Here is a 24,399-nt window from a genome sequence, read left to right on the forward strand (position 1 = left end):
TTCAGATTTCCTGTCAGGAAAAGCCTTTGGTTTAACCCCCTACCAACATTCTCAAACAGGATTTTTAAAGGTAGCCTTCAAAGGCATTTTTTCCTTTGTTCTGAAAAGGAGTTTAAGTCTTAAAATACATGCTGACTCATCTAGTAACTCCAGGGAGCATCAGTCTGCTGCGCCATTAGGACTTCCCAACGCCATGTTGGGGTGGAGGCGGACCAGGACTTCTAGAATAGATAGAAGCAGGAGCTTCTTGTACACAGTCACACAGCAGAAAGAAATACACTTCTGTGTGGCTCAGGTTCTCTTTGAAAACGTAGATTGATATGTCACACCTGAAGGGTTTAATCTGAACCATCACAGTATGGATCTATTATAGAGGGAAAATATTAAGCATAGAGGCTGTGCTAAGTATCTCCTTTTTAAAATATTTCAGACATTGAGCAGATTATTAGGTTAATTACTTGCTGAAATAAAAATGTTTGTTTATCCAATTGTTTTAAAATATAAAAAGGCTGTATTTTTCAACTCAGGCTCATCAAAATACATGCATAAATTACATTTCAAATTTATGTGCAGTTTTGTGAATTTATACAGTATAACTAAACTATATTTTTTCTTGATATTTAAAAAATGCAACTGGGACCTTTGTGTAGACAATCAGTGGGGTTACTAAATGTAATTCCAATGTTTCTAGAACGTAGGCTCAGGTGGCTCCTGGGCAGCAGGTTTGGTATAGCCTCCACTAGGAGACTTACTACAGATTCCTCAAGTCTTCTTCAAAACTACAAAAACAGCTCTGTGCTTAAAAAGACAGGAAACATGTTGTTATACATATATTAGATATCTTAATAAAATTTCTAAGTTTTATTTTAAAGTTGTTATAATGAGGATATATATTAGGAAGTTTCTAAAGTTTATTTTTTGGAGATTTAAAAAATAGTTTCTCTCCTGAATGTTTTTCACAGCAACATGAACCCAGGATAATTGATGTTGATTTAAAGAGAAAAGGCAAGTCCAGGTGGGCAGTGCTGGCCGTGTTTCCCTCACCCCGAGTCCTGTGTGGCTGTGCCCTCCCTGCTCGCCGTCGCTTCAGTGGCTTTAGAAGAGGCAGTGCTTCCAGACTCTTGTACTAGGATTTTATTTGCTTGCTTTGAGATTTGTAAGCCATAGAGGACATACAGAAGAGAGGAGACCCAGGAGAGAGGGATCTGAGAACAGTGCCCGCTGGTGACTGTAGAGGCAACAGCCTTCTCTCTAGCACAGTGGGGGTCTGGTTGTCCTTTCGCTTTTGTCCTTTCTTCAGGAGAAGATATCTAGATGATATTCAGGCTGCTGTGAATCAGATTCACAGTGCATCCCGTTAGAAATTGCTGCTGTTATGGGTAAGCAGTTCAAGTTTATTTAAGCCGTTTTCGTTACTAGATGCAGCTCAGCAGGATTTTACATGATTGTACATTTGTTTCTTAATCTAATTTGAAAAGACAAAATTAGCTTCCAAATTAAAAAGGAGACTAGTAATAAGTACACTAGCGCTTGAGCATCTGATTTACTGTTGGAACAGTGTAGTGTTCACTCGTGGTCCCATCAGTGATGCGTTAGCTTCTGGAATGTTCACCGTGTGGGCTGGGAAGGACCCAGGCTGGACGGCTGGCAGCAGGAAGAGAAATGGGGAGCCATGTCCCAAAGCCCAGAGAAAGAAATCGTGGAATTCGGAGGCTTAAAGGGAGACTTCAGAAGTTTATGCTGCATGTCTGCTCCACTAGACTTTGTACCTTCCTTTCCCAGTGCCAAGTTGCTTTTCAAAAAATGATTTTTCATCCTGGTTTTTATTTTCATGACCCTCGAACCTAACCCTAACCCTCTGTTTTGCCAGACATTCATTCTGAAATGATACATAAGTTTTGTGTCTGTACTTTGCCAGAGTAACAGATTTAATCCTCCAAATCTGTATGGTGGGAGTGACTTTTAAAAGCTATTTAGACAAAATATTTCTAGTTCTACTTCAGTTGATGTCTTATTTAAAAGATGGAAATTTAGAGCGAGGTCTAAATTTAGGTCCATTAAACCACCTAGTACTTTCCAGGAGTCCAGGGAAACACCGCCTCTCTTTGCAGGGCCCCCGGGCCTTCACGGCGCCTCGCTGGACCTTGACTCCGAGGTACGCGCCTCCGCCCCCGGTCACCTTGGGCAGACGGCGTCGCTGAAGAGGGGCAGCAGCTTCCAGCCTGGTCGGGATGACGGTGCGTGTCTCCCTCCACTTCTTTCAGATTTGTGTTTGTGTAGCTGTCTTTTTTCTCCTGGAAAATTCCATAATTACTTGTGTTCCTGCTGCTGTTACCAGCCATCATGCTTTCTACTTAAGTAACAGCCCAGAAATTAAACTTAGATAATCAAAATGTATTTTACATTGCACATTAAAGAAATGCCATTTGATTTTTTAATAAGCCATTGGGCATAGGTCACTGTTAATTCATGTTTCTGTGGTTGAGTTTTTCAAAACATGCCACAGAAAAAATTCTCTGAGAACTTCAGGATGAGTGTTGCAACAAGTTAACTTCTGTAGGCAGTACAGAAAAATAGTAGACAACTTTTTACTGAATTTTAAAATTTGATTTGAAAAAGAGTTGCTCATCTAATGTTAATCATAAATTGCTAATCATCTTTCCTGGGGTAAGGCATCTCAAATTGTAACTGTGTTACCTTTTTTCCTGAGGTTGACATTTATCTGTTTTTTGTTTACATATGTGAGATACAAAACACATTGGTTATAGTGCATTCATGTAACAGTTAGATGCTGTTAGTCACTAATTACTTACAGCCTCAATAATCAATATAAGGAATGCAACTAAGGTAATAGAAATACTTTACTTATTAATTTCAAATACCTCTGAAGCTTATTTCAAAGTATTTCATATTATTCCTTCAAGTATTAGAGATTTATTAATAATATGAATTGAATGTCTTTCATAAGCACAACTTAAAATCAGATGACTCTTTTGTGCTAAATGAAAGGTTCTCTCTGTAACAGTCAGTGTTCCCCCTTGGTACCCTGTTCCCACCGGACACTGGAGTAAAGGCCGGGAAGAGCATTGCTGATTGCTTCTGTCCGGTGTGTACCGTGCAGCCCTGTGAGCAGGGGCCACCAGGGTCTGACCCACCGTCAGACTGCTGAGTGTCAGAGCACACCTCCTTCCCTGATTAGGGCCATGCGGTGCCTGCGAGCCCTGCACCTCTCCCTGCTGCTCCGTGCCGCCCTGCCGCCAGCAGACCCTCTGACGGGCTTGACCCAGAAGTGACCCTTGAGGCTGACTGGATTGTATCATCTCCGTCTCGAGTCAGTTCACGTCAGTCACTCAGTCGTGTCCGACTCTTTGCGACCCCATGGACTGCAGCAGGCCAGGCCCCCCTGTCCATCACCAGCTCCCGGAGCTTGCTCAGGCTCACGTCCATCAAGTCGGTGATGCCGTCCAACCATCTCATCCTCTCTCGTCCCCTTCTCCTCCTGCCCTCAATCTTTCCCAGCGTCGGGGTCTTTTCCAATGAGTCGGTTCTTCATATCAGGTGGCCAAAGTATTGGAGTTTCAGCTTCAGCATCAGTCCTTCCAACGAATACTCAGGACTGATATCCTTTAGGATGGACTGCTTGAATGTCTTTGCTGTCCAAGGGACTCTGAAGAGTCTTTTTTAACATCACAGTTCAAAAGCATCAATTCTTCGGTGCTCAGCTTTCTTTATAGTCCAACTCTCACATCCATACATGAGCACTGGAAAAACCACAGCTTTGACTAGATGGACCTTTGTCAGTGCTTTTTAATATGCTGTCTAGGTTGGTCATAGCTGTTCTCCCAAGGAGCAAGCTTCCTTTTAATTTCATGGCTGCAGTCACCATCTGCAGTGATTTTGGAGCCCCCCAAAATAAAGTCTCTCAACTGTTTCCATTGTTTCCCCATCTATTTGCCATGAAGTGATGGGGCTGGATGCCATGATCTTAGTTTACCATGATCCATCTCAAGTAGTTCAAGTTTATCCTTCCTGGGTTTTGTCAAGCTTCTTGCATCTACTTTATCAAATTCTGAAAGTTTTCATCAAATTTGGGAGATTCTGGGCAATGCCTTTGTCAGATATCTCTCTGCTCTGCTTCCTTCTCTGGACCCCAGCGGCATGTGTGTTGAGCCAGGGGGTTACCCGTGGCCTGCGGAGGTCTGAGCCTTGCCCGGCTTCCCGCTTGGCTCCAGTAGGGAGCTGACCGCTCCGCCTTCAGCTCCTCTGCTGTGCTGTCTTCAGCGGCCAGCCTGGACGCTCCCCGTTGCCTTTGCACCTCCACGTTCCCCGTTGTCGGTTCATCCCCACACGTTCCCTTTGGTTCCTTTGAATTTCTCGCCTTTCTTTCCTCATCCTGTTGGTGTTTTCCTTTACTTGAACGTTGTCCTTGTGGGTTGATTCCATCTCTGTCATTTACGCTTAACTAGTTACTCTTAACTCGTTTTCTCCCGGTTTTCTGGTTCTGATTCTCTCCCCTGCCTTTCATCCTGGCTAATCATGTTTTACTGTTTCTCAGACACTGGGAATGTTCATTGTTGAGTGTCTGGGTTTTGTTGTCTCCCTTTAAAGAGTGTGAGACTTTATCAGTTACTTGCAAATAAGTGTGATTCTTGCAAGGCCTGTGGTTAATTTGCTGGAGCAGTAGCCTTCCTTCTGGAGCCCCTGCTGAAAGGACTGGGCCGGTCAGGAGGACGGCTCCCTCCCTGCCTGTGGGGCTCCTGGACCCTTGACCTCCCCACTGGCTATCTGTGAAGTTCCCTGGGCTCCTGGCTGCACCACTGCCCAGTGGTGAAGTTGATTGTGGGTACAGCAAGTGTGTTCAAAGAGATTTCCACTCTTGATTCAAAAGTATATTAATACTGTTACCTTCTTTTCCCCTTTAGCGTGGAGATGCAAAACTCCCCATCGGGTGGCATTTGTTGAAAAATTGACCAAGCTTGTTTTAAGTCAGCTGCCCAACTTCTGGAAACTCTGGATTTCATATGTTAATGGAAGCCTGTTCAGCGAGGTATGTGTACAAATGTGTCTGTAGGTGTAGCTCAGTCATTGTGAGTTCCTAGTGTTAATCATTTTAGAGTTTGAAGTGACTTTTTTAAGACCTCAGAAGCCCAGAGCCTCTATCGTCAGATATTTTAAGATTAGTTGAAAATTCTGTAAAGCCCTAACACTAATAGCTGTGTGGCCTTGATCACGTGCCCTCCCTGTTCTGGGCCTCGGTGCCCTCGACTGTAGAGAGAGAGTAGTGAGTGTCTCCCAGAAGGTAGGTAAGGCTGTGGGGAGACGGCCACGCAGAGAACAAGACTCTGGAGTGAGGACGGTGCCTCACTCAGGCCATGTTGTGGGTGAGACTGTTGTGCAGTTGACAGGAAGCGAATGATAAAACAAGGAGAAAATGTTTGCATCTTGCCCCTGGGTCTGAAGTGAGAAGGAATTTCCTGGCTGGACAGAACTTAAAGACCCTGTTTTCCAGCCCCTGTGTGGCCCACCTGAGAAGCTGTCTCGGCCTTTACGTTCTCAGAAGCTGCACACGCGCTCAGTGTCCCGATCACAGGTCCTTGGTAGCACAGAAGTCAGGGGCGTCCAGAAACGGCTCTGCTGTCTCCCTTCCTGTTCACCCGTGACAGGCCCCCAGGTCCCAGGGTGTGGACTCTGAGGCCTTTTATCAGTGGTTATAAAAAAGCTCTGTTGAAAGTTACCTGTGCAGAGAAGGTCAGTCTCCCATACAGCATGTACAGAGTTTGGCCTTCACAGATGCAGACCTGCCTGTTGCTGCCCGAGGAAGAGCGTGCTTTCCGGTGTCCTGAAGCAGGTTTCGTCAGCGCTCCACTGCACACGGGCCCCACCAGCCCGCATCTTCGTGCATCACGGCCGTGAGGGTGGTAGCCTCTGTGGGCGGCAGCGCCCCTCCTGCCATGTCGTACCCTCACCCTGTTACCTGCCCCCCCAATGCAGGTCCCTCTTGAGACTGGAAGGGGAGGTGCCTCCACACCAGTGCCTGGACAGGTGTGTTCATAGCTTCTTTCGCAGAGTGTCAGCGTTTGAACACCCAGGGTGTGTCGCTGACTAGCTGTGAGGTGGCAGTTAACGTTACGTGAAATGCTTATGACAGTATCTGGCGGATAAATAAGATGTTGCTCTTACTATTTGGAGAAAGTATTCTTTCCAGTATTTGAAGTGTCGTTGGCCTGACACACAGTAGGTGTCTCATGAATGAAGTTCAGTAGCTGTAAGAAAGAAGTGAGGGAATGGTGTTGACCAGAGATCTGTGGGGCGATGTTGAGGCAGGTGCTCACATACCTAAGGGAGTGGTGCCCTGGAAACTGCCTGAAACTCGTTTTTTTTTTTTTTTTTCCCCCAGCAGAGTGTTTTTCCTTCCAGTTGGATCAGTTTCAGAAGGTGCTCCCCCCCCACATGGACAGTAGTTATCTCATCTTGAGTCTTTTTAGAGTTTCTGATCTGGAATAATGTCGTGAAAAGGGACTATATTTTCCTGCCTTACATGTTATATCTAGTTGTGGTAAATGTCTAGATGAAGTATTTAATTGCAGACGAAAAATAAATGAGCTCAGGAATATTAGCCCTGAAAAAAAGTCACTGTAATTAGTTGTATGAGTTGGATTTGCCTGTGGAGTTTCTACCTATTTATAGTCATAAACTTCTCTTTAAAGTTTATAGTAATATTATTAATTAAGTGCAATTTACTCTACAGATCTGGGTGTGTTTTTAAACTAAGTTACCCTCTACTGGAAAGCTAGGAAGACCCCAGAGGACAGTGGAAGGAGTGGAGGAGTTAGGAGAGGGACCTGTCATGTCATGAGTGAAAACCAGAGACTTAATTAAATTAATGTTGACAAGAATTCCAGGGTTTTTGGTATTTAATCTCATACAAGAAAGCTCTGAAATATTTACTTACAACTTACTTGAAATTTCTTATCTTTTCTTGTTGTAAAACTCTTTTGTTTTATTTGGAGTTCATCCGTTAAAAGATTTAGATGGAGTTTCCAACAGTTTAACAAATGGTTCTTCAAACTAGTCACGGCCATGTGAAATAACATATGTGAATCAAAACAGTGCAATCTAACCGTTGGTCTTACCACAAAGTAGTTTTGGTCTGTGTGTGCAGGAAAGAGTTAAGGGTTTTAGCTAGTGAAATGGTTAATAGTAGGGTAAGATCTCACCTTTAGATATATTTTAAATATAGTGTATTTTCAGGTGAAAACTTTTAAAGTATCCAAATTTTTAAATATTACGAATCAGCATTTTTAAAAGTTGTATAACTCATAGTATGTAAATTAAAATGTTCTTCCTGTTTCAAAGTTAAGTTTTCTTTTTAAAAACAGGGGAAACTGCACATAATTCAGCATGTTGGGAGATATTCAACTCTTCGTCAAATAAAAACAATAACTAACAATTTTTTTAACAATTGGAAGAGGAAGGCCTTACAGCTGGTTCCCCACCCACCCACTCCATCTGCTCACTTCTTTACACGCTTGGAGACAGGCCCTCGGAGTCTGCACAGTTACTCTGTCCAGTCGGCGTCCTCATGCATGCACTAGCGCCTGTTTGGTGGGCAAAACAGTTGTGAAAAATTTAACCTTAAGTTTAGTATGATGTTTTTAACAGTTGATTTTTACTCTTTCCTTTGATTCAAAGCTGTTTCACAGGACAAGGGACTCTGAAGTACAGTCTTCCCATCGGACAAGCATTTAGTGCTGATACAAGAAGAAAAACACCATCTGACAGTCAGGGTACTGAGTTTCACCCCTTCACGGAGACAGATTACGCCTTCTTTCAGAGTCCCTCCCCTTCTTCACAGCACAGTAAGCCAGGAATTATGGTCAGGGCTCAGAAAAACAACTACTAGGATGTTGGCTCTGTTTTCGGCAGTATGTATATAGAGAGAATGGACTTATTCCAAGGAACTGCCTCCCAGGACTGTGGAGTTAATAGCCCAAGGCCCACAGTCAGCATGCTGGAGACCCCATGGCTCCCAGCTTCAGGCCAGCAGACTCCAGACCCAGAAAGCCACCCTTCCACTCTCTTCTGCTCAGGCCTTCTTCGGACACCAAGAAGGCAATCTGAAATTCAGATTTGGAAAGGAGAGCTTTCTGCGAGGAAAGATTTGGGCTGGAGATGTGAATTTGGAACTGTGATATTGTGACTTCCTTAGTGTTGCAGACACGTTAGTGAGTGTCTCATCTCCCCGCTGAGGCCAGGCTGGTTGTCCAGAGGACCAGCCGTGGGTTTAGAGGGTGGGAACGTTCAGTGCCACCCCAGAGAGAAGGGCTGGAGGCTGAGTTCAGTCGCCAGTGCTCTCGTCAGTTGTGTCTGCATGATGAAGCCTCAGTAGGAGGCCTGGGGAGGGTGACACCTCGCCCTGCGCCGCTTGTCCTTTCAGCTGGTCAGATTCCAACGTGAGCTCCTCTGGTCACATCTCACCACAGCTCTCAGTCACCTCAGTTACTTCTCACGTGTCTTAAATATTAGGGGAGAAAAGCATCAATTTCTGTAAATCCTGGTGTACAAAGAATTTTGAATGTTGTTGGCCAAGAGACTCAGGAATTCACTTGTTGAATTATTATTGTGATTTTTCATTCTTTCAAAAAAAGGATCACTACAAAGAAAAAAACATTAAAAGTTGCACAATAAGTGTGAGTTACTGCCAGAGAGGGGCGTGTGTCTGTGTGTGCTGGCCTTGTCCGTAAGAGTGTCTGACTCTTGACGAAAACACCGACATTCTTATCCTTGTCTTCCTCCTTTGGGTCAACAGTGTTGATCATGTGGACGACTCGCCACAGTTTCTCTAGCTTATACCTAAAAAATAACATTACCTGAAGTATTTTAAAATTACCTTGGTGTCAGTATCATAATCATTTATAATGCAGTTATTCCTAACTTAAGGTTCTCCACCTAAATACACCAGTATTTTACCTTTTAAGGTTATGGCGGTGAATTTTTTTATATTATGATGACTTGTTCCTTTGGAAAGTTTCCTAGGTTTGTCCTGCTAGGACATTCTATAGCATAATATTTAGTTGTAAGAAAATTTGATAATAAAAAGTTAACTAAAATCCAGTTGAACAGATTTCTCTTTTAATCAGTGTAAAGTGGTCTTCTACACATTGCTCTAAGGAGAAAGAGAAATCAGAGGAAAACATGGCTCTACAGTCAGTTCTAGAATACATTCCCTCCAAACTGGACTAAAATCCCTGGAAGAAGAGTGCTGATGTGTAATTTCTTAAATAATAAAATGCCACCATTCATGTTTATAGTCTCAAATACTGTGGGGGGGTGGGGACAGGTTTCCCAGGTGGTGCAGCGGTAAAGAACCCGCCTGCCAGTGCAGGAGATACCAGAGACGCAGGTTCAGTCCCTGAGTCGGGAAGATCCCCAGGAGGAGGGCATGGCAACCCACTCCAGTGTTCCTGCCTGGAGAATCCCACGGACAGAGGAGCCTGGTGGGCTACGGTCCCCGGGGTCGCAAAGAGCTGGACATGACGGAGCACATGTGCAGTGAGGGAGGGGGCGGTGGGCCAGGGGCCTGCAGGTGGCCGGACACACCCGCGCTGCTGCTGCTCGCATTTCTGCGCCCACTCCCGGAAAGCGGTGCTGGAGCAGCACTGTGGGCTGCACACGTGGAGGTTTACCCGTGGAAAGTTGCACTGTGGGCTGCACACGTGGAGGTTTACCCGTGGAAAGTTGTAGATGAGAACGGCATGTGAAATTCACCTACAGAAAGGGTAGCTTCAGCTTAATACTCAGGTTTATTTATGGAAATTGTACTCAAAGTTTTTAGGAAGATAAATAGCTTCTAGTTGGAATAAGGAGGGTTTTCTAATCAGTCATTCCTTAATCAGAAACTTAGTTAACGACTACTTAAACATTCCTTTTAATCAAGTTATAACCATATTTCACGCTCTCTTTACATACAACGGCTGAGCATTTCTTATTTTAATGAATTATTTCTAGAGACAACTAATAGGTTTTTTGTTTTTTTTATTTTCATTTTTCAGACCGCTGAGAAGTCAGGCCACATTGAAAGATCAAAGAATGTAAGGCAAAGACAAAATGATTTTAAGGTAAGTTAAGGATAAGTATGTAGACTCTTTCTTGGGTTAGGATTTTCTTAAACAAAGTGACTGGAAGGCCTGATCTACATTCAAGACATTTGTCTTGTGCAGGCTGACTCCCCCAGTTGATTCAGTCAAGTTTGATGCCTTTTAATGCAGTTCTGCTTATTCATTAACGTGTAGAAAATGATCCAGGAAGTCATGCAGTGTCTCGTGAAGCTGGTCCGCGGGGCCCTGCTCCCACTCAGCGCAGCGGAGGGCGGAGGGCGGCAGTGCGGAGGCTGGGAGGGGAAGGCCGAGCTCCCCGGACAGTGGCTGGCTCATGTCATCCAGACTCTCAGGTAAATGTGGGCACGGTCTCTGGAAAAGGGGCAAATATTTTTGTCTTTTTAGGGAAAAAAAAGACACACTCAGCGTGGGGTATGATTTTTAATACACTCAGCAAAGAATTTTGCTCTGTCCTTTTGCGTCCACTGTTTCCTGTGTGTCATCTAATAACTCAGCTCCTCAGCCTTCCTGGTGCTTGGCTCTGATGAGAGTGTCACCTTTGTCATTGTTTAATCAGTGTCATTGTGATGTTACGGTCCTTGTCATGGGTTATACAGTCCTTGTTTGCAGCATAAAGCGGTAGCTTGTAAGTGCCACCGTGAAGTGGGGTCAGATGCCAGACGACGTTAGGAGCCACTCCAGGCCCCACTGTGCTCCCCGTCATCTCGCTGTGTTTGCTCCACAGGCTGACGTATGAATCATTGGCCGCCCTCGAGATCCCTAGTGACCTGCTGCAGACCATCCAGGACCTCGTCTTGGATCTCCGAGTGCGCTGTGTGGTGGTCACGCTGCAGCACACGGCTGAAGGTGTGTTGAGAAAAGTGATGACGTTGGCTCAACAACAGTTAGCCACACACCCCACCTCTTTCCAGTTTCCAAATCCTCACAAACAAGAAAGACGCTCCTATAGAAATCTGAATATTTCAGATCATCTGTCGCTGTTTAGTGTAGTTTTTTTTTTTCTTTCTTTCTTGAATACTTTTCAAATCCTGTTTACTTTGAGATGCCGGGCCATGGAGAAATTAAATGGATACTCTTGAAAAATACTTAAGGATGTAAGAACATCCTTATGGAAAATGTCAAGTAGAAAAAGTAGACTATAAAATGTGTATAAAGTATGGTCTCAATTTGGAAAATATTTTAAAATTTTTGAGTTAGAAACCTCAGCATTAAGTCAGAAGAAAGACTTAAGTTTCTCTGTGCAGCAGAAGTTACAGGTGATGCTCATTTTCTTAATACTTTTATTAGAGTTTTCAGGATTTTTGCATATAGTCATAAACAATAAAGGTTATCTTTACAAAGCAGCCTTTTGGGTATTACATATTTCAAAAACAATCAAGAACATTGTTATGAATGGTGCAGGCCATTAGTGTCTTTCCTCAGGACTTTGTCATAGGCCGGCTATGTCAGCATAAAACTGGCCCCGGCCCAGGTGAGGGGCCAAGCCTGGGTCTGTTCCTCCCGCCGTGGGCATCGCGCTATTGTTGGGAACGTGCAGGACAGAGGGAGTGCACACTGGTTATTAGAAATCTCGGGGAAAATGCCTTGTGTCTTATATTGTACCTGTTGAATATTATCAGGAGTGCTGAGAAAGTGTGAAGTTGTCAGTGAACCTGGCCTGGCATTCTTCAGATTGGGCTGCATAGTAGATAGACAGTTTTATTTACATTAATGTTTTATTAGAAAAATCCAGTGAGTAACACACTTTAAATCCTTGAGTCTACCATAATTAAGTGTGTGTTAGTCATTCAGTTGTGTCTGATTCTTCGTGACCCCATGTGCTGTAGCCCACCAGGCTCCTCTGTCCATGGAATTTTCCAGGCACGAACACTGGAGTGGGTAGCCATTTCCTTCTCCAGGGGATCCTTCCCAACTCAGGGATCGAACCCAGGTCTCCTGCATTGGCAGGTGAATTCTTTACTGTCTGAGCCACCAAGGAAGCCTATCCCTGTTTTCACTAATTTTTTGCAAACTTATATAAAACGTTTAAAAACCATAACCTGTATGGATTTTTATGTCTCTGAAGTTCAGTGAGATAACTGTAGTTAAGACGTGCTTGTGTACTTGTGTTCCCTGTAGACATAAAGAGATTGGCTGAAAAGGAAGATTGGGTTGTCGACAGCGAAGGCCTGACGTCTCTAGTAAGTTTAAATTCCTCTACGCGATTAGTCACTAGTGTCTGCTCCATTCAGAATAATTGGTTTATTGTGATAACAGTGAGCGAGTGCACTGTTGCAACCCCAGAAGTTTTCTGGAAATGGAAAAGCAAACTTCGGAAAGTTCTTCTTCTCACAGTCATTTTTGGTTAATGCTAACCACGTATGCTTAAAAATTAGTAAAAGCAATGGATCACCTTTCGAGTGATCCTGTAACTGTAACTTCATCCTGTAACTCCTGCTTTTGCTTGTGTTAACATGTTTTAATGTAATTCTAAGCTTCCCAGCAACTTAAATTTTTCAGAACAGCAGGATAGAAAAAAACAAAATGTCTTTGCTAGACCCTAAGGCAAAACAGAAGACAGTAAGACTTTCTCCAGATGCGTGCAGAGGTCAGGTGGGCAGTTAAAACTGTAGACTTTCACTCTAGAGCTGTCATCTTTTCAGATGCGACTTGGAGGTTTTTCAGAGTCCCCTTGAAAATAAGGTCAGGGTTCGTGAGTTTTCTGTTTTCAAGTCTGTCTCATGGATCCCACAGCAGCCTATAGGTGGGTTTTAGGCGAGGTTAAACATGCAGTGGCTTAAACAAGGGGGCGTGGCCTTTTCCTCTCCCGCTGAAGAGGCTGGTGCGGCAGCTGCAACATGCAGTGCAGGCAGGGTCCAGGGCTCCTCTGACCTCTGCTTTGTGATCCTTAGTGTGGCTTCTTTCCCAAGGTACCTCATGGTCACAGGATGGCAACTGCAGTTCCAGCCATCACATCAGGTCTTATTCCTGTCCACAGGGAAGTCCAGCATTTTCCCAGGAGCCACAGCTGACAGCTCTGTTTACATCTAATTGGCCAGAATTTATCCACATGCCCTACACTATCTGCAACAGATGCTGGGAAAAAAATGTAGTTTTTCAACCGAGCACATCGCTTGTACCTGTGTTACCTTAGTAGACAGGGACACTAGAAAAAAGTGGTCTGCCTTGCCGACACTTACAGGGTAGTGGGTCTCAGATTGTTGAGGAGCAGCGATCCCCTGTAACGTTTCTTCATGTCCTTGAATTTTTTTGTGTGCTTGTCCACAGTCTTTCTCTGACAGTTGGGGAGTTTTTGACAAGTTGAAATTCTTTCCTTTTCAAGATTCTCTGTTAAGTTAATACAAAGATATGCAAGTGTGTGTGGAATACCAATGCTCACTTCTGAATTTTTGTAAATTAAATCAGGCTGAAATTAGGAAATTTATTTTTAATAACTCTGTTATAATTATATTTTAAAGGATATTTTAAATTTTTGTTTTAATTTATTTGGTTTATTTTTCACAATTATTTGTGTTTAAATACAAACTCTCCTATAACTAAATATTTAGAAGGAGGAGATATGGAACCGACCTGTACCATTCAAACTGCAGCCACTTGGCACATAGCTTCAGACTCCACAACTCGAAAGAAAAATATCTCAACTTTTTATGTTGCCTACATGTTGAAATAATACTTTGATATATTGCATGTTATAAATTAAAACTTGTTTTTCTTTCACTTTACATATTGTGGTTCCTGGAAACTAAAATATTTCATCCACAGCGTGTGTCTGGCTGGCGCCGTGCTCTTGTCGGGGTGCAGTGAGAAGGAGGTGCTGTGCGGCATTAGCGTCGGACCTGGCTCTCCTCAGCTATCTCAGTACCATGCATCTTCCAAAGCTACTTAACCTCTCTCTAGTTAAAGGAGCAGCAGAATGTTTGTTCACTGTATTCTTGGTTAGAATTAAACAAGATGCTATAGAAAAAAGCTGTAACCCACAAAGCTTTATACATATAGAGAGGATTTTAATTTATTAACCTATATTTGTAATACTAGGACCACTATAATAAAAGTACCCTACATTTACATGAAGCCTTACTATTATCATAGCTCTTCCTATACTCCTGTCCTCCCTGATTATCACAGCGAGCCTGGTTGGCAGGCCACAGACACATCACTGGGCTAGCCCCACTGAATACCTGCCCCCAGTGACACAAGCCAGGGCAGAGCAGATAGCACAGGCCTGACCCTGGGCCTTGGTTCCGGCTTCAGATCATCCTGTACAAAGAAAGAGATGCATGTTCATTTTGAGAAAACACAGCATCTGCTTTCAGAGACTTATGTTCATTTAAAAAAAAAAGAAGCCTGACAGAAATCGAACAAGTTAGTCATAAAATAGGCATTGGCTTCAGGTCCTTCTGCAGGTCAGGGTCCCTCGAACACACGTGTAGTGTGTGTGGTGGCTGCACATCTGGGTCCACAGTGTGTGCAGAGATGGCCACGTCTGAGGTTGTTCGTCGAGGATGAATCCCCGGAAGGTCCTCTGAGATGGTTACTGTAGAGACTTGTTCTAGTCAAGTTAAACTGTAACGTGGTAGGAAACTAACGAGAGAAGAGCGGATTTCATGTCTTGTGACACAAGCCAGAGGTCTAAGCCACTTACGGTGATTTGGCGCCAGCCAGTGTCTCGTGACTGTTGTTGAAGAAGCGTGCTCACCCCATCAGCCTGCAGGAGCTGAGCAGCTGTCAGCCCAGGGCACCGACTTCCTGGAAGGGAAGATGCATGCAGGCTTGGAGCCACATGCAGGGTCCAGTCATGAGTGTTGACCTGTAGTACATCTGGAGTTCGCAGGTTTGAACAGAGAGTCAGTTGTTTCAAAGGCTGTTAGACACAGGACTTTGTTTTCTTAGTATTTTGTAGTACTGATCCCATTTGTTTGACATAAGACTGTTTGGCTTTCCCTATGAGTCCTTACCAAGGTAAGGAAATGCACACAAGCTTTGCCCCATGACTGTGCCTGAAACACTCTCTGGAGAGCATCTTGTTTTCTACAAGTGCTGGAAGTGTTTTCTGCCTTCTTTCAGTTTGGATAATTCTGAGAATTTTCTTCTTTCAGAATAACTGGAATGATAACATGACAGCTTAGAGTGAGCTGACTTGGGTGATTGACTGACAAGGCGCAGAGAGAGTGCCTTTGCTCTCTTTAGGGGCAGCAGCCGTGTAGATGCACACGTTCCTGTGCCTTCTGGCCCCAACCCTGACCCTAGTGCAGGAAAGCAAAGTGACCACACAGGAAAGCAGCATTGAACTGCCCGCCGTTGAAATTTGGGGTTGAACTCCCAGTGTTATTATGGTAACATCTTAGATTTTCCTGCCTTCTGGGGCAGGTAGGCGGGTTCATCAAGTCTGATCTAAGAGGCTTTTCACTCTAAATACTTTGTGTAGATGGCGTTTCCTTCTGCATCCACCCCCAACCTTCTTTTTTCACTTGGACTTTGGCATGTTCTCTCTGGTGCCCTCTGGCGGCTCCGAAGTGCAGTATTAAAATGACATCAAGTTGAGGTACTATTAGCTTTTCATTATGCCTGGATTCCTTCTTGTGAGAAAGGATAAACTTGTGTTTCTTTGGTTTGTAGATGATGTCTCCTTTTTCTGTTCAGTTTCCCCCCAGTTGTTAATAACTGAAGCATGTATGGAGGAGAGTTCTGACTGCAGGTTCTGCACAGGGCTGTCCCCACAGGCTCCTTCCGGCCCCTCCGACTCTGTCCATGGCTTCCATGCCTGTCCTTCAGGTCTCGCTGTCCCAGGGGTTTCTCCTGCCAAGACAGACCCCTGCATTTGTCTTCCTCTGAGGGCCCAGTCCTCTCCATTGCATTTACTCTACTTTGTAATCGGCTATTTTATTTCTGTGCCTTTTTTGGTAAAAAGTGACAGTTTTGACTCCACTGCAGAAAGTACAGGTAACAAGAATGCGTGCTGCTGTCCCCTGAAGTGGACTCACACAGAGGGACCTGTAGGAGCAGCTAGGGCTTGTTCGGACTCATCTCGAAGGCCATCATCTGATGGAGATATTTTCAAGTTTCATTTTCTGACTTGATGGACCCAGAAGGTGACTGTAGAGACGGTGCTGAATGACAGGTGCCAGCCCTCCTCCGGTCATGGTTGCCAACACCCCTGTGTCGATGGTTCCAGAGACGAGCGAGGCCCAGAGTTCATGGTTCTCCCAGAATGTGTCACACCTGTGCTTCATCCTGGCCCCTGCCCGCGTCCAGAAGAGCAGAATGTTGGAGAAGAGTTCTCGCTTTACCTGACTTGTGTTCTAGTTGAGTGAGACATCCTCTCCACTGCTGGGAGTCACTGTCTGTCAACACCCGGTGCAGACTGTGCTCGCCCAGGTGGCAGGGACGCCATGTGTGGCCCTGTCCTTCCCACCTGTCTAGGAAGCCGGGTGTCGGGGCCGCGTGCCCAGGCCTGTCTGCTCTGTCTCCGCAGCCCTGCCAGTTTGAGCGCTGCGTGGTGCTCTCCCTGCAGTCGCTGCGTGGCGTCCTGGAGTGCAAGCCTGGGGAAGCCAGCGTGAGTGTCGGGGAGCAGCTCCTGGGTAGGGGGAGCCCAGCAGGCGGGTTTGCGTCATGCCGGCTCTGTGTGCCTCTCCTTTCAGAGTCAGGTTACCCATCCTGCATGCACTGGTCCACGTGTTCACTGGTCACATCAAGCTTCATGAACAAAAAGTCTTCTCAGCTAAGTACAAAAATTCTCATTCCTCCTTACAGGTCTTCCAGCACCCTAAAACCCAGGAGGAGGTTTGCCAGCTGAGCATCAATATCATGCAGGTACTTCGTAGACTCAGTGGAGACATGAGACAGTGCAGACCGTCAGTCTCCCTCCTGTTTATAATCATTGTAGAGCAGATGCTAACAATTATTTGTATCCTTTTTCATTTTGTGTGAGTACATAATAGTTTATGGTAGGTAAGTTCAAGGTAAGAATAGTTGCAGCTGGCTTAGCAGTACCTCCCCCAGTAATTCATTTTTATTATGCTGCCCTTCCTGTGTGCTCGTGGTACTTTGTACATGTATATGTGTGTGTGTATATATATATATATACCTGCTGGAGCACAGATTGAATGGCATGACAGTGATTTGCATTTTATCTAGAGCCCCAAGCTCTTTGGACCAGTGCCTTGTGGGCCCATAGACACAGTTGAACACATGAGTGAGTGAGAGGACGGAAATAAAATATATTCAAGAACTTAACAGTGGGATCAAAACCTCGGTGCTGTAAGGTTTTTGCGTTATACACGGGCCATGCACTCCCAGTGCTTATGTCCTTATATGTGCACGTGTAGCTGTGCTCTGTGTGTGGGATACACAGTTTATCCCTAACAAGGTATATATACATATGTACCACTTGCAGGGTATACACTGTATTTCTGGTTATTTATGGAAAATTATCTTTGCTGTCCAAACAGATGCGCATCTGAGGATTCCTATCACTGAAATGTCCCCTTTTTGACTTAGGTTTTTATATACTGTCTGGAACAGCTGAGCACCAAGCCTGATGCTGACGTAGACACTGCACAGTAAGTAGAGCTGAGGGCGGCCTCACTGGGGCGTCTGCGGACTGAAAAGACAGCCTTCTGTTCGGTGTTGGGTCTTGTGTCCCGAGACTCACGATGAGAGAGCGCATGTCCGTGTGAACTGGATGTGTCTGTATTCGGCCTGCATTCTTTGTACAGTTTCTTCATCTTCTGAACTTGTCTCAGCTTTACTAGAGGCACTTTGAGCACACTGAACACACGGTTGGCTTCCTACCTATCCAGAGGAGCAGGGTTTGTAATAATAAAGTCGAGTGAAAATGCACGACTCCTTGTCATTGGCAGCCATTGCAGTTCTGTGTTAGAGGCCGGCAGTGTGAGTGGGGTGATGTCCCGGCCGGCTTAGTTACCTGAGCCCAGAGCGCACACCTGAGTCCTGACGTTTCCAGATCTGAGAGATCGTTCTGTCATCGTACTGCTCTCTGGAGTTGTTGAAACCTTGTCTTTGTGAATATTTGGCACGTGGGACTTACTGTCCCAGAGGCTTATGCTTGCACACAAATAACCCTGAAATAAACGCCTCTTAACTAAAGCTGTAATATAACTGACAGCTGGAGATTTTCCCATATTTGTCTGGTTTTTGCCTGTCACTGCAGAAGACATTTATTCCTCTGAGACCTAATAAATATTCAGTTCTGGTTTGTCTTTGCTTTTATACGTTTAGCACATTCATTTACCAAGAATTTATATTGTTAGTAGCTTCCTGATATTTTTGATTAAATAAGTCTTATTACGATTTCTGTTCCACGCATCATTGAATTCTAGTAGTGAAGGTATTCCTGAACCTTTTCTGCTCTATTCATTCACAGATGTTTCCTATCAGTTTTTATTGTTTTAATTATCATTATTTTAATGTTTTTTTCAGATTGCTATCCTTTTATTGCTTTTTCTATTTTAAAATATTATTTGACATCTTTTTCGTCTTCCATATGAATTCTAAAATCAGTTGGTTAGATTTAAAGAAAGAGATCCTGCCGAGGTGTTGCTTGTCACCTGCCGTGTCTGTAAATTTACTGGTGGCCCTTTGGTGGCTCTTCCCCTGCAGTTCTGTGTATCTGGTCACTTGTGGGTTAGTAACTAATTTCCTAACTCAGCTCTCCTGTTAGTCATTTACTGTGAACATGAGCTTGAACAAGTTCCCTCTAGATTGTGATGGGCAAAAACATTTCAATTATGAGAGTCTATACTTTCAGTTCAGTTCAGTCGCTCAGTCGTGTCCGACTCTTTGCGACCCCATGAACTGCAGCATGCCAGGCCTCCCTGTCCATCACCAACTCCCGGAGTCTACCCAAACCCATGTTGATCGAGTCGGTGATGCCATCCAACCATCTCATCCTCTGTCGTCCCCTTCTCCCGCCCCCAATCCTACCCAGCATTAGGGTCTTTTCCAATGAGTCAACCCTTCGCATGAGGTGGCCAAAGTATTGGAGCTTCAGCTTCAACATCAGACCTTCCAATGAACACTCAGGATTGATCTCTTTTAGGATGGATTGATTGGATCTCCTTGCAGTCCAAGGGACTCTCAAGAGTCTTCTCCAACACCACAGTTCAAAAGCATCAATTCTTCGGCGCTCAGCTTTCTTCACCATCCAACTCTCACATCCATACATGACCACTGGAAAAACCATAGCCTTGACTAGACGGACTTTTGTTGGCAAAGTAATGTCTCTGCTTTTAAATATGCTATCTAGGTTGGCCATAACCTTCCTTCCAAGGAATAAGCGTCTTTTAATTTCATGGCTGCAGTCACCATCAGCAGTGATTCTGGAGCCCCAAAAAATAAAGTCTGCCACTGTTTCCACTGTTTCCCCATCTATTTCCCATGAAGTGATGGGACCGGATGCCATGATCTTAGTTTTCTGAACGTTGAGCTTTAAGCCAACTTTTTCACTCTCCTCCTTCACCTTCATCAAGAGGCTCTTTAGTTCTTCTTCACTTTCTGCCATAAGGGTGGTGTCATCCGCCTATCTGAGGTTATTGATATTTCTCCCGGCAATCTTGATTCCAGCTTGTGTTTCTTCCAGCCCAGCGTTTCTCATGATGTACTCCTCATATAAGTTAAATAAGCAGGGTGACAATATACAGCCTTGACATACTCCTTTTCCTATTTGGAACCAGTCTGTTGTTCCATGTCCAGTTCTAACCGTTGCTTCCTGACCTGCATACAGGTTTCTCAAGAGACAGGTCAGATGGTGTGGTATTCCCATCTCTTTCAGAATTTTCCACAGTTTATTGTGATCCACACAGTCAAAGGCTTTGGCATAGTCAATAAAGCAGAAATAAATGTTTTTCTGGAACTCTTTTGCTTTTTTGTTGATCCAGCGGATATTGGCAATTTGATCTCTGGTTCCTCTGCCTTTTCTAAAACCATATACAGTGTATACAGTGGAAGTGACAAATAGATTTAAGGGACTAGACCTGATAGAGTGCCTGATGAACTATGGACGGAGGTTCGTGACATTTTTAAATGTTCGTGACTTTTCTAAAACCATATACAGTGAGTATACAGTGGAAGTGACAAATAGATTTAAGGGACTAGACCTGATAGAGTGCCTGATGAACTATGGATGGAGGTTTGTGACATTGTACAGGAGACAGGGATCAAGAAAATCCCCATGGAAAAGAAATGCAAAAAAGCAAAATGGCTGTCTGAGGAGGCCTTACAGATAGCTGGGAAGAGAAGAGAAGCGAAAAGCAAAGGAGAAAAGGAAAGATATTCCCATCTGAATGCAGAGTTCCAAAGAATAGCAAGGAGAGATAAGAAAGCCTTCCTCAGCGATCAGTGCAAACAAATAGAGGAAAACAACAGATTGGGAAAGACTAGAGACCTCTTCAAGAAAATTAGAGATACCAAAGGAACATTTCATGCAAAGATAGGCTCAATAAAGGACAGAAATGGTATGGACCTAACAGAAGCAGAAGATATTAAGAAGAGATGGCAAGAATACACAGAAGAACTGTACAAAAAAGATCTTCATGACCCAGATGATCACGATGGTGTGATCACTCACCTAGAGCCAGACATCCTGGAATGTGAAGTCAAGTGGGCCTTAGAAAGCATCACTACGAACAAAGCTAGTGGAGGTGATGGAATTCCAGTTGAGCTATTTCAAATCCTCAAAGTTGATGCTGTGAAAGTGCTGCACTCGATATGCCAGCAAATCTGGAAAACTCAGCAGTAGCCACAGGACTGGAAAAGGTCAGTTTTTGTTCCAATCCCAAAGAAAGGCAATGCCAAAGAATGCTCAAACTACTGCACAATTGCACTCATCGCACATATTAGTAAAGTCATGCTCAAAATTCTCCAAGCCAGGCTTCAGCAATACGTGACCCGTGAACTTCCAGTCTATACCTAGAGATTAAATTATTGGGAAGACCCCACAAACACCTTTTATGTGGCCCATGTTAACAGATAGTTCACAGTTTCTACTTTGAACTGTTAGGTGTTAAATATTAAAAAGCAGAAAGTTATATGGTTTTTGACCAAAAGATTTTAAGGTCAGATTTACATAGGTTTTATGGAACTTCTTACTGAGGTATAATTGACATATAACATTATATTAATGTTTTTAATTTTAGTGCTTTAACTATAACCGTTCCCTTACTTACTTCTCTGTTCAGTCTCCCCGTGGATGTTTCTTCTCCTGATTTGTTTGGAAGTGTCCATGAAGACTTCAGTTTGACTTCTGTAAGTAAGATCGCAAATAGATGCTAAATAGAAAGTAAAACATGTCATTTGAAAACTACATAATGACTGTTTCATAACAGCGTCAAATTTCTTTGTTACCGCATTATTGCCTTAGCATACTACTCTTACTTTGGTGCTTTATTTTATTTTTGGAAAGTTTTAGTAAAAATATAATTCTGTGTGTATTCCACACTTATTAGTTGAAAATCGCAGCATGAGTATTTCCATCTGCAGCATGTCATGCTCTAGTGCTTGAAAGGGGGAAAGGAAGCAAAGGACCAGCTCTGTTGCCCTGTTTTCCTCTCAGTCAGAGAAGCTCTGCTTTTCCCTTTTTGTTTTTTGGTACGTTCCCTGTTATCATTTTATTTAAACTCAAAGTTCCATGGCAAAACCAAATCACCTTTCCTATAAACTCACATGTATTTTAAACACATGCGTGTGTTTAGGAGTGATTCATATACATGTTTTTTTCTGTATGTTCATTTAGCTGTTAAAATTCAAACTCCAGTTATCTTAAAAATCAGCAGCAGCCCTCTCCAGTTTGTCATCAGCTTGAAAGATGGCTGTGTATGTTTCTATCAAGAAAGGAAACGTGACCTAAATTTCCTGCCATGTATCATTTCTACAATTATTATAAGTATCAATTTCTAAATAAGGATTTGTTTTATTAGGAAAAGTATAATCAAAGTAATTTTTTTAAAAACACTGTTGTAGGTTTAATAACTTGTGTGACTAGACAGATAATAGTACTGTTCACAGAGAGAATTCAGGAAGAAAATAGGTTCTACAGAAAGATTAAAACGTCAGTTTGGGACCAGCTGTGTTGAATGAGAGGTGTTCAGATGGGATGTCTAGTGGGCAGTTGGCCCCCAGGAGAGACGTCCAGGTACAGATTTCTGGATCAGCAGTGTGAGGCCTGGGATGGGATGAGGTTATGAGGGACAATCCTAGTGGAAAGAGAGGAGGCCACGTACATAGAAATCTTATTGGGGTTCAGGACTCAAGGGGTGAGGCCTGAAGAGAGAGCCTGGGAGCTCCAGAGAAGGAAGCATCAGAGAGGAAGAACTCTAGATGGGAAAGCAGACTGTTGGCGTGCCCACAGGTGGATGGAAGCCAGGGCCTGTGGGGGTGTGTGCACGGCTGTGGGGCGCTGCCTATACTGGGTCCAGGGTGAGTGGAGGCCGTCTGGTGAGTTCACACCCTGCTTCCACCGTGAACATGAAGAGAAGGCTGCAGAAGCACGCGCCGAGGCAGCGTCCTGGTCTGTGGGACAAGCCCTGTTTGCACACGACTGTCTTCCCAGCACAGAGGCGGCTGCCCTGCGCTCAGCATCTTCCTTCTCGGGCTGACACCGCCTCCTGGGCCCAGTTCTCCTCAGAGGCTGGACCCCGCCTCGAACCACGCCTTAGCCTCCGTCTCCCTGCTCTCAGCCAGAACCCTGAGTGGTGGGCACTGCCTCCTGCCCCCTCTCCTGAGATCGTCCCAGATTTGGTGCCAGGCTCAGTCCCTGCACTTCTCTCCGTTGGATGACACTGCGTTAGATTTGGCCCAGGGGGCTCAGGCCTCTGTAGGGTCTCGTTCTGGTTCCCAGCAGAAGGCAGCTTGGGAAGAAAGGGGGTTCGTCACCGGTTCTCTTCTGGCTGCTGTTCACTGACTGAAGGGCTTCGGGCACCACGGAGGGCAGCCTGCTGCCTGCATCACAGAGATGCTGCGGGGGGCCAGGACAGTGCCTGAGGCCGTGGAGTCCTCGGTCTGCAGATACTGCCGCGGATGGGCCACAGAACAGGGCGGAGGAGACACGGCAGGCTGGAGCAGGCCACTGGCAGGCAGGGCGGGGGCGGGTGCTTGGCCAGCCGGCTCCCCAGGGAGGGCGATGAAGGATGGACTGTGGGCCTGGGAGACCAGCTGAGAGCAGATTGGCTGCCGAGGAGTCACGTGACTGCACGCCAAGTACCTTACAAGGGCCACATGATGGCGACACGGGGCGCGGGCCGGGGTCCAGCCTCCCCCAGCCTCACCTGTCACCGCCAGTCTCACAGTGCCCATCTCACGAGGTTTGAACATGGAATATGGAGGTGGGTAGATGACAGCCCATTTTCCTTGTTTTAGCCTCCACTTCTCATCCATACAGTCATTCAGGCTGTTTCATTGCTTTAAAAGCACTGTAATAATTCTGGGCCTTTTAATTATATTTTGTAACGACCACAAAAGACAACAAGTAGATCACACTCTGCCAGAACTGAATAATAAAATTTTAAATAAAGACCTAGCAGTTTACACGCTGTGAAGACACTGAAGGGGTTCTTGGGCGTTGTGGGCCCAGCCCGTGTTGGGCCTGTGGTCTGTGCACCTGCCTTTCTGTCACTGACCTCAGTCACTGATAAGGGCCCCACCGCGAGCCCAGTACGGGTGGGAGTGTCTCCTGGGGAGGATCTCTGCCCTCAGGTTCAGTTGAGATCTAAACCGAGGCCTCGGATTAGTCACAGTTGTTCTGGGGAAACCCTCTCCCTGAGGAGGTGAGACAGAGCCATTCCTAGAACTTTCTTTACAAGCCAGTTCTTCTGAACTCGACGAAGAGGATTGATTCATCAGCCTAGGGGTCTAGTCACTCTGATGTGAAATCCCTGTGAGCAGCTAGAGGCCTGGGGGTGTAGCATGGCTATCTCCATGGCTGACCGGTCGGGTGCCCAGCCTCTCTCCCCTCGCTACCCCCGAGAGGGAGACTCTCCATGAGGAGGGCTGCGATGGCCTCGTGGCTGAGGGAGCCCATCTGAGGTGCTATTGCAGTTTTCTTCCAAGTTATGAAAAATTTAGAAGTTATTTTTCAACGTTTTTTGGTAGTTATTTTTAATATCCATTTTTATAGCTATTTTGGGTGCAAAACATGTAAAGTAGAATAAACAGCAAAGTAGAACCCCTTTCCTAAGAACAGCATCTGACCCCATCTCACTGGTTTCCTGTGCTCCGTCTGTCTGCTTTCCGTACAGCTGTTAGATTTCCAAAGGAATTTGAGTTAAAC

The 24,399-nt window shown here is 44.8% G+C and overlaps 1 protein-coding gene across 6 annotated transcripts in view; it reads left to right on the top strand.

The window, feature by feature from the left end:
• Positions 1–24,399, top strand: part of EXOC2 (exocyst complex component 2) — a 118,199-nt gene that overhangs the window by 55,768 nt on the left and 38,032 nt on the right. For all 6 annotated transcript variants that reach the window (XM_081520596.1, XM_081520595.1, XM_081520597.1 and 3 more), the window contains 10 exons: positions 2,112–2,237; positions 4,923–5,047; positions 10,053–10,118; positions 10,293–10,450; positions 10,843–10,964; positions 12,237–12,298; positions 16,591–16,671; positions 16,869–16,928; positions 17,616–17,677; positions 21,314–21,380. In XM_081520596.1, coding sequence (XP_081376722.1) covers positions 2,112–2,237; positions 4,923–5,047; positions 10,053–10,118; positions 10,293–10,450; positions 10,843–10,964; positions 12,237–12,298; positions 16,591–16,671; positions 16,869–16,928; positions 17,616–17,677; positions 21,314–21,380 — 929 coding nt within the window. The remainder of the gene's footprint in view (positions 1–2,111; positions 2,238–4,922; positions 5,048–10,052; positions 10,119–10,292; positions 10,451–10,842; positions 10,965–12,236; positions 12,299–16,590; positions 16,672–16,868; positions 16,929–17,615; positions 17,678–21,313; positions 21,381–24,399) is intronic.

This window comes from Giraffa tippelskirchi, chromosome 8 (genome assembly GCF_054371585.1).
Source record: "Giraffa tippelskirchi isolate mGirTip1 chromosome 8, T2T-mGirTip1v1.2.pri, whole genome shotgun sequence".
Taxonomy (NCBI): domain Eukaryota; kingdom Metazoa; phylum Chordata; class Mammalia; order Artiodactyla; family Giraffidae; genus Giraffa; species Giraffa tippelskirchi.